The sequence below is a fragment of the Hemiscyllium ocellatum genome, chromosome 29, assembly GCF_020745735.1.
Source record: "Hemiscyllium ocellatum isolate sHemOce1 chromosome 29, sHemOce1.pat.X.cur, whole genome shotgun sequence".
Classification (NCBI taxonomy): domain Eukaryota; kingdom Metazoa; phylum Chordata; class Chondrichthyes; order Orectolobiformes; family Hemiscylliidae; genus Hemiscyllium; species Hemiscyllium ocellatum.
This window is the reverse complement of record NC_083429.1, coordinates 54,502,743-54,517,548: the sequence shown is the minus strand read 5'-3', so window position 1 is coordinate 54,517,548 and position 14,806 is coordinate 54,502,743. Positions and strand designations below refer to the sequence as shown.

Below are 14,806 nucleotides of genomic sequence, written 5' to 3'. Positions count from 1 at the left end.
TGAAAAATACAAAGAGTGGAGCGGAGAGGGAGGGATGAGGTGGGGAGTGGGGAGATTTGGAAGCTGTTGAATTCTATGTTAAGGCCCTATGGCTCGAAGCTCCCAAAACAGGAGAAGATGAGGTGCTTTTCTTTCAGTTTGCATGTGACTTTATTTTAAACAGTGGTGGCATCCCAGGACTGACATATCATCAGGGGGCTGAAATGGCTGGCTACCAGACAATGGGGTTGACTGGAATCTATGCATCCTAAACACTCTGAACTGGTTACTGAGTTTGCGTTCAGTCTCTGATGTAGAGATGACCATACCTGGAGCAAATCAAGTTAGAGAAAACGCATGTGAATCTGCCAAAATTGAAGATTCTTTAGGACCTCAGACAGCCATGGGAGGTGTGGGCAGTCAGGTTTGGCACCTATTGCTCCCAATGTGGTCTCCTCTACAAATCAGAGGGATTGAGTGCAAACCAGTTCAGAGAACATTTATGGTCCATATGCTCCAATCAACCTCACTTTGTGGTTGCCAGCCATTTCAACCTCTCCTGATACCATGCCCATCTTGGGCCTCATCCACCATCACAACAAGGCCAAACGCAAACTGAAGGAGGAAATCTCATCTTCTGCCTCAGGAGCTTACAACCATACAGCCTTAACCTAGGATTCACCTGTATTCAAAATCTCCCCACCTCATGCCCAGCTCCCTCTCTCCACCCTGCCCCAATCTATCCATCTACCTTCCTATCTGTTCCACCCTTCCCACTGACCAATCAGACATCTACTTACATCCACATATCGCCACTCCACCCACCTTCCTCCCAGCCTCACCATCTCCATTTCTTAGCCCCCTTCCCCAGTCCTGATGAAAGGTTCTGACGTGAAACAGAGACTCCCCTTCACTGATGCTGCTTGACCTGCTGTGCTTTTCCAGTCCAGGCCTGTTCTGTGCTGTACTGTTCTATGTTCTCTACGTTCTATCTGCAGTCCTCGGTCAGAATTCTAAATATAACACCTTTGTTCAAAAGATTGCAATGGTAGGGTTAACACTGAGTTCACTGACTAGAGTCCCATTAACTCTTTCTCCAGTTGCTGCCAGACCTGAGCTTCTTCAGCCCTTTTCATTTGTTTCAGATCTTAGAATCAACAGAACCTTGCTTTTATTTGAAAAAGTAGTCAGTGTTTAATTTCAATAGTGAAGAAACTCCTTGAAAACAATTATTCAGAATAACCCACATTTTATCACATGGCTATTTAGAGTCAAGAAAAACATATTGGGTCTTCCCAATTATGTCCAACTTGGATTTTCTTTTTGAAGAGGTAACAGAGATCGTTAGAATGATACTAATAATGTGATGCACATGAACTTCCACTGTATTGAATGCCTTTAGAACAGACTTCAGGAAAGTAATAACTCATGAAACAAAAAGGAGATAGGAGCAACACTGCAACAAAACTGGCTGAGGTATATGAAGCAGAGTATTGATTAACGGATATCTTTCAGGCCAGAAGAGGTTACAATGAAACACTCCATGGGGCTGATTTCAGACTGTAACCCTTTCCTGATAATTAGATCTTCATGCCCACAGGGAGTAATTTCCAAGTTTGCAGATGAACACAAGAGAGAGCTAGACAGTGTAAAAGCTATAAAAAAGAAACTTACAAATCAGAATAGGCAGACAAGTGGCAGCTGAAGCTCAAATATGGAGAGCAGGAGGTGGTAAATCTTATATAGGAAGATCAGGAACGGTAGGAAGTAAAGGGTGCCACTTTGAAGGGTCTGCAGGAGCAGAGACACCTGAATGTGTATGTGTATGTCACTAAAAAGTGGCACAATAACTAGAGTGAGCAGTTAAAGCAAACTGCAGGCTAGGTTTTAATAGGGGTCTAAAGTACAGGAAGAGATTATGCTGAACTTAAGACAACTAGTTAAGACTCCAGCTGAAAAATGGTGTACAGATCTGAGCATCACAGTACAGGAAGGATAAGAATGCAGTAGCTTGTGCGCACAGGAGATTTCAGAGAATGGTTCCGGGGATGACAGGTCAGCAATGAAGACAGACAAGATGTTGGGAGTGTTTCCTTTGGGAGAAGATGAAGCTTTAATAATTTTCAAAGTCTCGGCGGGGGTGGGGGGGGGGGGGGGGGGGGGGGGGGGAGAGAGAGAGCTGGGCAGCGGAGATAGAGAAACTGTTCCCTCTCAAAAAAAAAGGGATGGAGATGGACAGCACACAATAGAAGATCAATTTAAGCAAATAAAATTGATTTTAATATGAATTTTTCTTTAAGTAATTAGGATCTGGGATTATGGTGAAGGAAAATTCAAAAATCAACACATTTAAGAGGGCATGGTTTCTACTTAAATATCCTTCCAATATGCAAAAAGACATGAGAAAATGGCATCAAGTCAGATAAATAGTACCGGGACAATGGGCTGAACAGACTTCTGCACCATAACAATTCTGTGATTACAGTACTATCCAAAACGTTAAGAGACAAGTGTAATTATTAAGTGAAATCACAAAGAGCTTTAGTAGGTATAACTGCAAACAATCAAAAGCAACCGAATTTCAAATTGATGCAAATGTTCATTTCCTTTTAACAGAAAATTTCCTCAATTAAAGATACAGCATTCAATATTATACCTGTGTAAATCTTGATTCAAAACTGAAGCAACATTTTAAAATATATATTAAATTTGTATTAGGTCCGATTACATTATAACTGAACATCAACGGTCTGTAAAACTTGTGCCACAGTATAAAAAACAGTGAAGTTATGCATGATATTTTATATAGTACAAGCAAAATACTATCAAGATCTACAATGTAATAATTTTTAAAATATAGATAGTAGAGTTACTTCCATACCCAAGGGAATTTGTACAGAGGGCAGTGCCTAAGCAAGCAAATTAGAATGGCACTGTGCTGTTACAGTGTCTGACTTCTCTGTACTACATTAGTTGATTTCAACAAGGCTGAGAATGGAAGATTGGACCTATAGTTTTATTACTTTTGATATTATAGACAAAAGAATACAGTGACTGCTGAAAAGAGCACAAGCAGACTGAAGGGATAAAAGTTATCTGATCTAAGTGCTTGGCAACTTTGTTAGCTAGGCTCTCCTTTCCCAAGCCATGTTAAGAGATACAAAGTTCAGCTACAAGCATCAATGGAATTTTACTCAAGTGCACAAAATGTCAAGAGGTTGGACTGGATGTGGACAGAACAAATGCTAATAGCAATGAGTTCTACAATTTTAAAAGTACACAGACGATATATGAACGAGGAAAGAATGGTCTCTACAATCCGATTCACCAGATCATTAGCAATATTGAAATACAGCTGTTTGGAACACCACAAGTTGTGTGACTACACACAAGTGGGCAGAAGGCAACACTTTCAAAAGGTAACTTTCAAGTTACTATCAAGGTGGTGTTAAATAGTTTATGCAATCTTTGACACTAACCAAAATTCCTGACTTCCTTTAGAAACTGAAGTTTCACTTCAGAACAGGATAACTTGTTTAGGATATGGATTTGGAAATTAATCAGTATTGACAGTATACAACTAAATCAAAATGCTTCCCCAATGTACGAGGGGTGGAGAAGGGGAATCAAAATTGACTAAAGCAAATCAACAGAAAAAAAAAGGGATTTGTCATCTTGTTTGAGACTCAGCAGTGATTACAGGACTAAATATTTCAGCACAGAGAAAGGCCCATTAGCCCAATATGCATATATTTCTATAAGAAGCAGTTAATTTAAATTCAATTTCCTAGCTCTCTCCCCATACTAACAATTGTTTACCTGCAGAGTCAGAGCGTGGCATAGGAAAAGCAGAGCAGATCAGGCAATATCAACAGGACAGCAGAGTCAATGTTTCAGGTCAGAATATTCCAGATGAAGGGCTTAAGCCCAAAATGTTGATTCTACTCTCATCAGATACTACCTAACCTGTTGTTTTTCCAGCAACACACTTTGACGGACTCTCCAGCACCTGCAGTCCACACTTTCTCCTAATTGTTTACTTGCATCATGGGTTTCCACAAAGCCTTCTATAAATTGCCACAAGGACAGCAGTTGAGAAAAGCTGACTAGATAGTTTTGTTTCAACTCTTCTGTATGGGTTTTGAAAATAACATTCTAATGCAATCAATCAATGGAAATGCTGCTCTCAGATGAGATGTTAAAACAAAGTACTATCTACCACCTGACAGCACTGAAGATTGCAGATACTATTTCAAATGAAGAGCAAGCGAGCTCTCCCACACGCCCTGCCCAATATTTTTGGGTCAGCTAATACCAAACTGGATTATATGAACACATTAACAGTTGTCACACTTAAGTTTGGAGAAAATTCGTTGCTCAGGTTGAGGTTCTGGATGCAGGTTTGCTCACTGAGCTGGAAGGTTCACTTTTAGATGCTTCTAGGTAACATCTCGATCCGGAGGCTCACTGACTGTTACCTAGTATGGTGATGAAACGTCCGAAAATACACCTTCCAGCTCAGCAAGCAAACCTACAACCATTTGCCACATTTCCTTGTTAATAAAATGTTAATTACAGGTGTGAATTATTTCACATGGTCATTCCAACAATTTTTTTGGTCTAACACATTTGATCCCAGGGACAACATCCCAAACAATAAATAAGAAACCCATTTCTAGATGAAAATTAGATATAATGACAAATGCAAAAATTGACAAGCTTTTTTTTCAAAAAAAAAGATAAGTTTAAAAGCGACTTACTTAATAGTACTGCTGGTTGTATGTGCTTGCTGCTGAGTGCCATTAAGTGTGCTGGCATTTTTCAGCTGCTGTAGCTGTTGATTGGTCTGAGAAACTTGTGACGACGGCATCCCTCCTGGGCCTGCACTGGGTTTCAGTGGGCCTCTCAACTGCCCGTTCTGAGTAGACAAACCCATAATAACGGGATTTTCCGTCCTGGCTGTGGTCATTGTATTTATAGGTTTATATGCAGTTTCAGTTTACAGCCCAAGGTTCATACAGAAACTGTAATAGTTTAAACCTCTTCAAATGAAGAGATAATAAAGTCTGCTCAATATATACGAGTCCTTTGTTGCAATCAAGGCAAGCACTCGTATGAGTCTTTAAAAAGTCAAGCAGTCACTTGCACTGATGCTTATTAGACAATACTTTTCACATAAATCCTTTTCCATAAAAGGTTGTGCGCATATTCACTTCCACCTGCAATACAAAAAAAGTTAACTGATTTAAATCTGAGTGCTGGAGCATAATTCACCGGAACAGTAGCTTTTCCATTCTTTGGCAAAGTTCAGTCTAATGACTGCCTGAATAAAGTTTACTTTTAAACTAGATGTCATTATTATTTGTAACAAGGTTCAACATTCTCAATACACTGTTTGTAGAAGTCATACTTTGATCACCGAAATGCATTGTCCTCCTTGTTCTTTTCTAGGTTTTGAAGCCATGCCACTAGCGGGAGAATAGCAAATGCATGTTTTGACCAACTCCATTTCTTTACTTGCAGGTGAAAACAGAAGCATTGCCAACCACTCAACACAAACAGAAGGCAATTACAAAATTTGGATTGCATACACAGGACAGCACCACATTTAATTAACTGAACTACAGTTGGTTCTACTATAGCATGCGTTTCTTCAATAGGCAGGCTAATAGACTTCAATGTGATCGAAGAACTTAGCCCGTTATTTATAGAAGGCTATCTTTCCTTCCCTGTATTGGCTATAACGAGATTGCAACCCTATTTAGTTAAAATGGTGCGGCTAACATGCGTGATTTTCTTATAACGCAAGAACGGAACTATCAGAACAGACCATCATTTTTCCTCGGATTTATTAATCACGGCCCAAGCTTGGGGAAAAACCATCCCTACTTTTGATGCCCTAATCCCCAGTACACACACATCCTAATCAGAGCCCCTAGCACTGCCACTCCCTTATGTGCAAGAACACATACTTGAATGAATATCGCGGACAACTGGTTTAGTTATTCACTACCTATGTTTTTTTGAATGGTCTTCTTCTGGGTGGACTTCAGAGATCCATACAGCAACTTATGAAATTTGAAGTCATTGCTGGGACCTGCAGCAGTTGGCATACACAGACCCTCAAAAGTAAACTGCACGGACACACAGCTTAGAGAAAACATTCACTCATATCTGGCTTGACCAGAGCCACTTCCGCATCTGTCAAAACTGTTTTATTCCAAGGCATATAAGTGGAGAGGAGTCCATGAAAAGATCAGCCATTATCTTACTGAATGGCAGAGCAGGCTCAATGGGCCAGATGGCCTACTCCTGCTCTCATTACTCTGATGCAAAAATCAACAAATTCTATTGTAAACCTGGTTTTTAAAATCATTCACCTGTGTTTCCTCACCTATTGACTTGTCACCACCATGAAGCCTTTCAGGTCAGCTGTCTCTGCCATTTCTCTTCCTTCCCCAGATTGCCAGGCCAAGTTTCCAAGGGTCTTTCACAAATTTCCCTATCCTGCTCATCATCCAAAATCAGTGTAAGTTTCCATATTAAATATTCCAGTCTGGACTCTAAGCAGGAAATCAAAGCCTATTCCCACATCCTAATTTACAGTCCCATTTGTGCATCACCTAACCTTGCTGAGATACCTTGGTTTCCAGTTAAACAAGCTTTTTTTTTATAAAAAAGTGCTCATTATATTTTAAATACCTCATGGAATCAGCATCTCTAACTCATCCAGTCCTACAATACTCTCAATAGATCTGTTTCTCAAATCTAACTTCAAGCAACCAATTTTAATCTCCAAGTTCACAGTTAAATTGGGGGGAGGAAATGGAGCCTAAAAATTGGCATCTTGCTAGAACAATACAAGGCATTACTATGTACAGATTTGGGGTCTTTATCTAAAGGGAAGATAGTCTGCGACCGGAAGCAGTCCAGAGATGTAACACTTTATTGATCCTGAGTATGTAGGGATTCTTCGAGAGGTTGGGTTGGGTTAAGAATGACAGCTAGAAGTACTGAACCAAAAAGGGCAGATTTTACACAGATCAGGCAGTCGCAAGAGGTCCCTACAGAATCCCATTGTAGCTCATTTTCTAGAAAACTGCATTTCCCACTAGGCAATTACACCACACGTGTAAAAATAGCAGGCACTGGATGGTTTAGGTGAAATTCAGTAAAAGTCACTCAGGAAAGGTGAAGACCAGTAATCCGCCAGACTTTTCACACCCCAAACTATCCCACTTCCAAAACTAGGTCCTAACACACCGTGCCCTTGATCTGAACCCAAATCCACATACTTCTACTATAACCTGACCAACCCCCAAATCCACTGCCAGCAGACCCAGCCAATATCCCAGGTGCTGAAGTGACTATCCATTCCCCTGCCTGCCTGGCCATAACGTGATCCCTCTCCCCCAACCAGGCCCAACGCCTTTGCTGTCAGACCTGAACCACCCAAACTCAACACCTATCATCCTCTCACCCAAGATTTATCCTGACCTACTCTAAAACTTGCCTGCCCTATTGTATCCCGCACCATTCCCAACTGGCACCCTCTACCCATCTATCATCCTATCCCTCCCTAATTGGCACCCTACCTCCTAGCCATGTGGAAACCAATCTTCCCAGCACCCAAACAGTTTACTTCCCTTGTACATGGTCTTGATGAAATTACATCTGGAGTAGGTGCCCAGTCTTGGTTTCCATATTTAACTAATCACCTCCTTCCCCCACCCAACCCTGTAACAACCAACCAACCAGTTCAGACATATGACAGACATAATTGGAATTATACAGCATGGAAACAGATCCTTCGGTCTAACTCGTCCACATCGACCAGACATCCTAAACTAATTAGCCCCATTTGCAAGCACTTGGCCCATTGCTCTCTAAACCTTTCCTATTCACATACCCATCCAGATGTCTTTTAAAATTATAACTGTACCAGCCTCCACCACTTCCTCAGGCAACTCATTTCATACATGCACTACCCTCTGCATGAAAAAGCTGCCCTTTAGGTCCATTTTAAATCTTTCCCTGCTCACCCTAAACCTATACCCTCTAGTTCTCGACTCCCCCATCCCAAAGGCCCTATCCATGGCCCTCATGGATTTTATAAGCCTCTGTAAGGTCACCCCCTCAGCCTCCATTGCTTCAGGGAAAATAGACTTACACTATTCAGCCTCTCCCTGTAGCTCAAACCCTCCAACCCGGTCAACATCCTTGTAAAACTTTTCTGAATCCTTTCAAGGTTCATAACATTAAGAGAAGGGTTTGATGCTGATGATACTCATCAAGATTCCCAGAAGGCATATATCCAGTTCCACTCAAAACATTTGAATACTAAGTTAGACACTTGAAATTTAAAAAGGGACAATACCACCAATGAGATAACAGCAAGTGATAGGAAGGAGACAGCAACAGTCAGTGAATATTTTCTGGGCTGGGGGGTGGGCTTCAAGGATCTGCGCTGGGACCTTTTCTTTTCCAATATAAAAATGATTAAGTGCCTTAGGATATAGAGAATACTTTCAAAATCTGTAGTGTTACAAAACTAGAAGCATTATAAACTGAGGACAACATAGAACTTTCAAATGACTAGCCAAGTTGCTGTGGACAGATAGGTGGGAGACAACATTTTATACTCAGAGGGATGATGCATTTTGGCAAGAACATACAAGTTTATAACTTTGAAGTGGATGCAGAAGCAGTGTGACCTGACAGCATATGCACACACCACTGGAAGGCACAGGACAGTTAATAAAGCGCAGTATTATAGGCTTTATTAGAGATAAAGCATAGGAGCAAGGAGTTTACGTTGAACCTAAATTGCATTCCAGCTTTAGGTAAAATATTTGTGTACAGTTCTGGTTAGTACACTTTAGAAAGCATGTGAAAACACTGGTGATATTGGTGAAGAGGTTTACAAAAATGATTGCAGGGATGAAGAATTTTAGTTCTGAAGATGATTCAAATTGGAACTATTCTCCTTGGAGAATTGAAAGCAGAGAGGAGATGTCATTGAAGTATTCCATATCTGAGGGGTCTGGACAGAGCAAGCAAAGTGAAAAAGTGTCTCATTCACTATGTCTTATACAAATTTAAAAGAACAAAGCATAAGCAAAAGCAATGGGAGGAAAAGCTTTTACATACTGAGTGGTCAGGGTGTGAATTGTACTGTCTAAGCTTGGGGTAGAAGTAGGATTGTAGAGGCATTTGGAAAAGAATTAGATGATTACTTTAAAAGAAGAACAAGATGTACAAGTGAAGAACACTAGGTGACATGCTCTTTCAGGGACTGTCTTACACAAACTGGGCCGAATGGTTTTCTGCACTGTACAATTCAGTGATCATCAATACAAAAATATCAAATTGTAGGAAGATAATAAAGATAGCTAATCAGTTCGCTGTTTCATGCTAGCTCTGAAAAAGGTTATTCCACTAACCTTTTCCACCGCCTTTTCCCCAAAAAATTCTAAGTATTCACATTGAGAAGTTAATATATTTCCACCTAATTTTTCAACAGTTTGCTCCAGATCACAACACCTGAAAACATTTCCTTACGTCACTTTTTCTGCTAACTGACCACAGCACTGCTAGAAATAGTTTATTCACTAAATCCACAGTTCTGAACACCACTATTAAAGAAAAGATTTAATATGTTCAAGAACAACTCCAGCCTCCCTGCATAATTGAATTCCTAAATCCCTGTTACCATTCTGATAACTTCTGCACCCTCTCCAAGGTCTAACTGTGTATTGTTCCATGATAAAAAAATGGAAGACACTTGCCATTCATATCTCACTAAAAAACATCTCCACCTATCATCCTTGTGTCTTTTAGGTCACTAGGTCTATTGTAGCAACACTTGATTTGTCACAATTTAATTTCACAGCATCCATTGTGACTAAACTGATCAATCACAATTTGAAGTGAGCCACTGACTTAATAACACTGCTGAACTAATTTTAAAGAAAACACAAATAGGGGGCAGATCTGCACTAGTCAATGGCCTTGTGGTATTATCATTAGACTATTAATCCAGAGACCCAGATAATGACCTGGGACTTGGGTCTGAATCCCACCCCAGCAGGTCGTGGAATTAGAAAGGAATCACTGAATCGAATGGCAATTCTTGGAAAAACCCATCTAGTTCATTGATGCCCTTTAGGGAAGGAAACCGCTGGTCTTTACTTGGTCTGGCCCACACCCAATGTGGTTCACTCTTAACTGCCCTCTAGACAAGTAGAGATGGGCAATAAATACTGACCTAATAGTGACACCCTCACCCCATAAATGAATTTTTAAAAAATCTGCTTTTGCTCCCAATATGTAAACTTCTAAAACTTTTAGGCATGCCAGCTGGATTTGCAACAGCACATAAAATTTCCAAGTGTTAGAATATCCCTGAATGTTTCTTCAAATTCCACACACCAAACCTAAGCAATGAGAATCAACTTTCCCCAAGAAGGCTCACCACATCACATCCAACTCATGACATGCTCCAACATGTTATATGATTACTTTTGCATCACTATTTTTGCTACACAATTATACTTTTTTTTTGTTTATTGTACAGTTGGCCTTAACCAATTATGGCATCATTATGAGGAAAGGCTCTAGATCAATAAGAAACCAGCTGGAAGAGAATTTAAGAGAAGAATCCTCTCCAATGTTAGGCTTGGAATCTGTCTTTTGTAGGTGGCTAGGGAAGGAATCCTATTTGAGGACCATAATTTCTCACCCAAGACTAAAAAGGTTACAATTTACCAGGTAGCAATGATTCTCAAGTTACTACATGATTTATAGATTTGCATTACATACAACAGGGACCCCAAAGTGCTTGATGTTCCACTATAGGTGCCTTTACAGGATCCTCCAAAACTAGTGGAAAGAAAGCCAAACCAAGATGCCCATCGTGACACTAATCATTCAAAACCAATCTGAGCAGGACATGATTTTCAAATGCCCGAGGTCAAGCAAAACTACTAACTCATAGGAAACACCGGCATGTGACCAATGTTCTTTTAGGGAGTCAGCAAACTCAAACCAGGAACAGAGGCAAAAAGAATTCAGGGAGTGTATCAAACTTCTAACAATTATCTTCCTACCCATCATGCATCAATTGCCTTGCATGTGACAGAAGAGTCAGACTTCAGCTATCTCAAAATCTGTCAAACTAGAGAGAAATCAAGTCATCCTTGATCCAGAGGCATAAGGGCAGGACAGGACAGCACAGATGCAGGAATTGGGAGCCTTGGTACCTTGATTATATAGGAGAATACATGTGCAAATAATACACAAATATCAGAAAATGACAAGACCCAATTAAGAGATAAACTAAAAGTCTACCTAAACTTATCATTAAGTAGTGGAGACACAATGATTCTGGGTGCTGGTGAAAAGCATAACCAGAGGCCATCAATACAAGCTGGTTTTCCCAAGAAATACAATAGGGAATTCAGAAAAATTTCTTAAGAACAAGGCCAGAACCTGGAAAGCACAACCACAAGGAGTGGTTGAAGGAAGTGATTAGATGTTTCTAGGGAGAGCGCTAGACAGACATGAGAGAGTTTACAATAATAGATTTAGTGTAGGTAGAGATGGGAAGGGTCTTGTGGAGTATTAAGACTGGCATGGACAGGTCAGGCCAAAAGGCCTACAGCATATTTTATGTACCAGAACTTCAAATTACTTTGTCACCTTTTTCACAGCAATTTTTGCCAGCCAAATAATTTTTTTATCCAATTTACATCAAGTACAATACTGCATTGGACACAGGTTATTAAACATTAAAACCTGCGATCAGCTCTTTTTTACAATAGAATAGACTAATAGCTTTGCCCTTTATACATTGGTGGTTAAGTATGTAGCTATTTTGGTTATTACAAATTGTAGTAAAGTTAAACACATCTGTACCAAACATTGGATTAAATTGCTGGCTTTACAATGCTTTAAACAGCATTACTCTAAAACATTAGATTAGATTCCCTCCAGCATGGAAACAGGCCCTTCAGCCCAACCAGTCCACACCAACTCTGAAGAGTAGCCCACCCAGACTCATTTCCCTCTGACTAATGCACCTAACACTATGGGCAATTTAGCATGGCCAATTCACCTGACCTGCACATCTTTGGATGGTGGGAGAAAACCAGAGAACCCAGAGGAAACCCACACAGACAAAGGGAGAATGTGCAAACTCCACATACACAGTGGCCCGAGGCTGGAATTGAACCTGGGACCCTGGTGCTGACAGGCAGCAGTGCTAACCACTGAGCCACCTAAGTTAGAGATAGTTAATGTCAAATAGAAAATATAACTCAATCATTTCTGCCTCCAGAACTTGAGTCTTAGTTGAAATAAACAGTTTGACCAAGTCAGAAGGCATTTCTTGTTCAAATGGAATTTAAAGTTAGACAACTTCAAAAAAAGTAATAGTGTGAACAATCTATTCCAACCACATAATCAACCTTCCAAAAACAAAACATGGCTATGTAAAAAAAAGAGTGAACACTCAATTTTGAATTAAATTGCCCTGCATGTTAAAACAGGGAGGGGAAGAATCAAAAGAAGCTGATCAACAAATGGAGACTAAATTCTGGATTTCACTCCCAAAATCTCTTCAACTTTTACCTTATTTGCTTCCTTTGAGACACCTTAAAACCCACCTCCTTGTCCAAGCTTTACCAATGGTGATTTCTCTTTGTGCCTTGATATCATTGTCAAAACAATGTTCTGGTGCCTAGGGAATGTTTTACTACATTAAAAAAAAGGTGGCGATGTACAACTAGTCGTTACTTTTCTAACATGTGGTAATTTTTAAAAAAAAACTTTATTCCATCTACATTAAACAGCACAATTGCATTCACAACATAAAAAGTCATGATTGTACTGTTAAAGTTTGCTATGTAAACAAATTTATGTAATAACTGCCCTTAAACAAGGGGCATAGAAACTTTAATTACAAAATTTAACCTTAGCCAGTAAGAGGTAGACTTGCAAGTAAGACATTTAATTTTAGAAACAAGTCCATAATTTGAATTGAAGAAAGAATTAATATTCATAAACGATTTTTCCGTTAATTTCTTATTTTTTTGGAATATTTGCAAGATTATGTTTAAAACGCTAAAGGCCCAATACCATCTGTCACATTGCAATGACACAAACCGAACGCAAACTGGATTAGAAAATCTATCTTCAGAAGAGCGAAGAAATATCCATGCGTTTTATTTAATAAAGATAAATATTTATGTACTTTTACCAGACAGCAGACGGAGTGGAAAGCTATAGTCTACAAGAAAGAGAGAGTGAAGTGAGGCAGAAAAGGGTCAATATTTACACCAGCTCACAAATAAAATTCCGGCTGCCTTCCATCACCCCGAAAAAGAAACACCATAAACCCAAACACTTCCTAAAATTATTCATAAAAGACAAAAATAAGCCACGACTGCACAATCAGAAATTAAGTAAATTACACAGTGTATTAAATAAATAAAGATACGTTTAGTATATTTGGCGAAAAAGCATAGTATTACAAAACTTGATTCAAAACACTAAAATTTTAAGAGACACGGATAAACATATTAAAATAAAAAACAAAAAACACAGCATTTCGGTCCTTCCAACAAAGCAACGGCCAACGGAAGAGAGGAAAAATGATCAACTTCCTACGCAGCTTTATAAATGAAAGCGGCGAAGCGACCATTTCCAAAAATAAGAACACATCCCAACCCCTGACACTGGAACAAAAGTGCTAAGAAGAAAACATCGATGAACAAACCCTGGATGGCGACGATTTCTTTCCGATTCGCCTTATGTTTATTCGCTTTTTTTGTCTGCCCGATTCCAATATGGCGTCTTCCCCCTCGGCCCAACGTCATCGGCCGAGCCCGAATCAATCAGTCGACTTTTAAAGCTATCCCACCCCAAAAAAACATCTGGGTTACCTCATCAAACTCGATAAATCAACTACGAACTCTCAGAATATGCCGTTAGTATAACAATTAAATTTAAGTTTATAGGTGGCGTGTTGAGCAAAATAGTCTTGTCACGTGATCTTCCCCGTTCCTCTCTTCCCCCTCCCCCATGGCAATGTGTACCTTGACTTTGTCCTTTAATAATGTGGGAATTTTTTTGTTACTGTTGCTCCTGGTCGCCTGTGTTTTTTCTCTCTCTCCCTTCCCGGATTTGTCACGATTTATTTTGTTTTGTTTTCTGTATTTCTATCGCTGTTTGTTGAGGATCTTGTTATTCCAGCAAGTTCGCGCCCTCTCCTGGCAGCTCCATTTTTTTCCCCTCAGGATGTGGCAAGGGTTTGGAAATACAATCCCAGCAAATGCAGAGTTAGTCTCAGTTACATGTTCACTCAAATTCCCCAATCCGTTCCAGTATAGCTGACAAATGCTCAAAATTTTGTAAAAAGTTGGAACATCGACTTTTTTTTGCCACGTGAGTGTTTAATGTGATTTTTCGAGGTGATTATTTTGAATAATCATTAGATTTGAGGAGCATGCAGGGCTGTAGTGGAACTAATTTAAGAATGGTTGGCTTTGTTTTGTGCTCTGAGCTCCCTCTTTGATGACCTCCCTTCTGCTCCCTCAACTACAGTGGCCCCAGTTGTACAACACCACAATTTTTTTATTGTTCACTCATAGGTTGTCAGCATCACTGGAAGTTGTTGCTCCCGATGTGGTCTCTTCTACATTGGGGAGACAGGACAGAATTTTCCTGACCTCCACATCATCTACTATGTCCATTGCTCCTGATATGGTCTCTACACTGGGGAGACAGGTTGCCAACTTGCGGAACATTTCAGAGAACATCTCTGGAA

At 39.9% G+C, this 14,806-nt stretch overlaps 1 protein-coding gene across 2 annotated transcripts in view; it reads right to left on the bottom strand.

Moving 5' to 3' along the window:
* The window catches only part of ddx6 (DEAD (Asp-Glu-Ala-Asp) box helicase 6), a 35,978-nt gene extending 21,737 nt beyond the window's left edge, over window positions 1-14,241 (bottom strand). The window contains exons 1-2 of one of the 2 annotated variants that reach the window (XM_060847109.1): window positions 14,076-14,241; window positions 4,740-5,198 (exon numbers count right to left, since the gene is read on the bottom strand). In XM_060847109.1, the coding sequence (XP_060703092.1) occupies window positions 4,740-4,948 (209 nt within the window). In that variant the 5' untranslated portion in view covers window positions 4,949-5,198; window positions 14,076-14,241. Of the gene's footprint in view, window positions 1-4,739; window positions 5,199-13,756; window positions 13,966-14,075 lie in introns of those variants that run through there. The other variant, XM_060847108.1, reaches the window with a different exon arrangement.
* Between the last annotated feature and the right edge of the window lie 565 nt (window positions 14,242-14,806).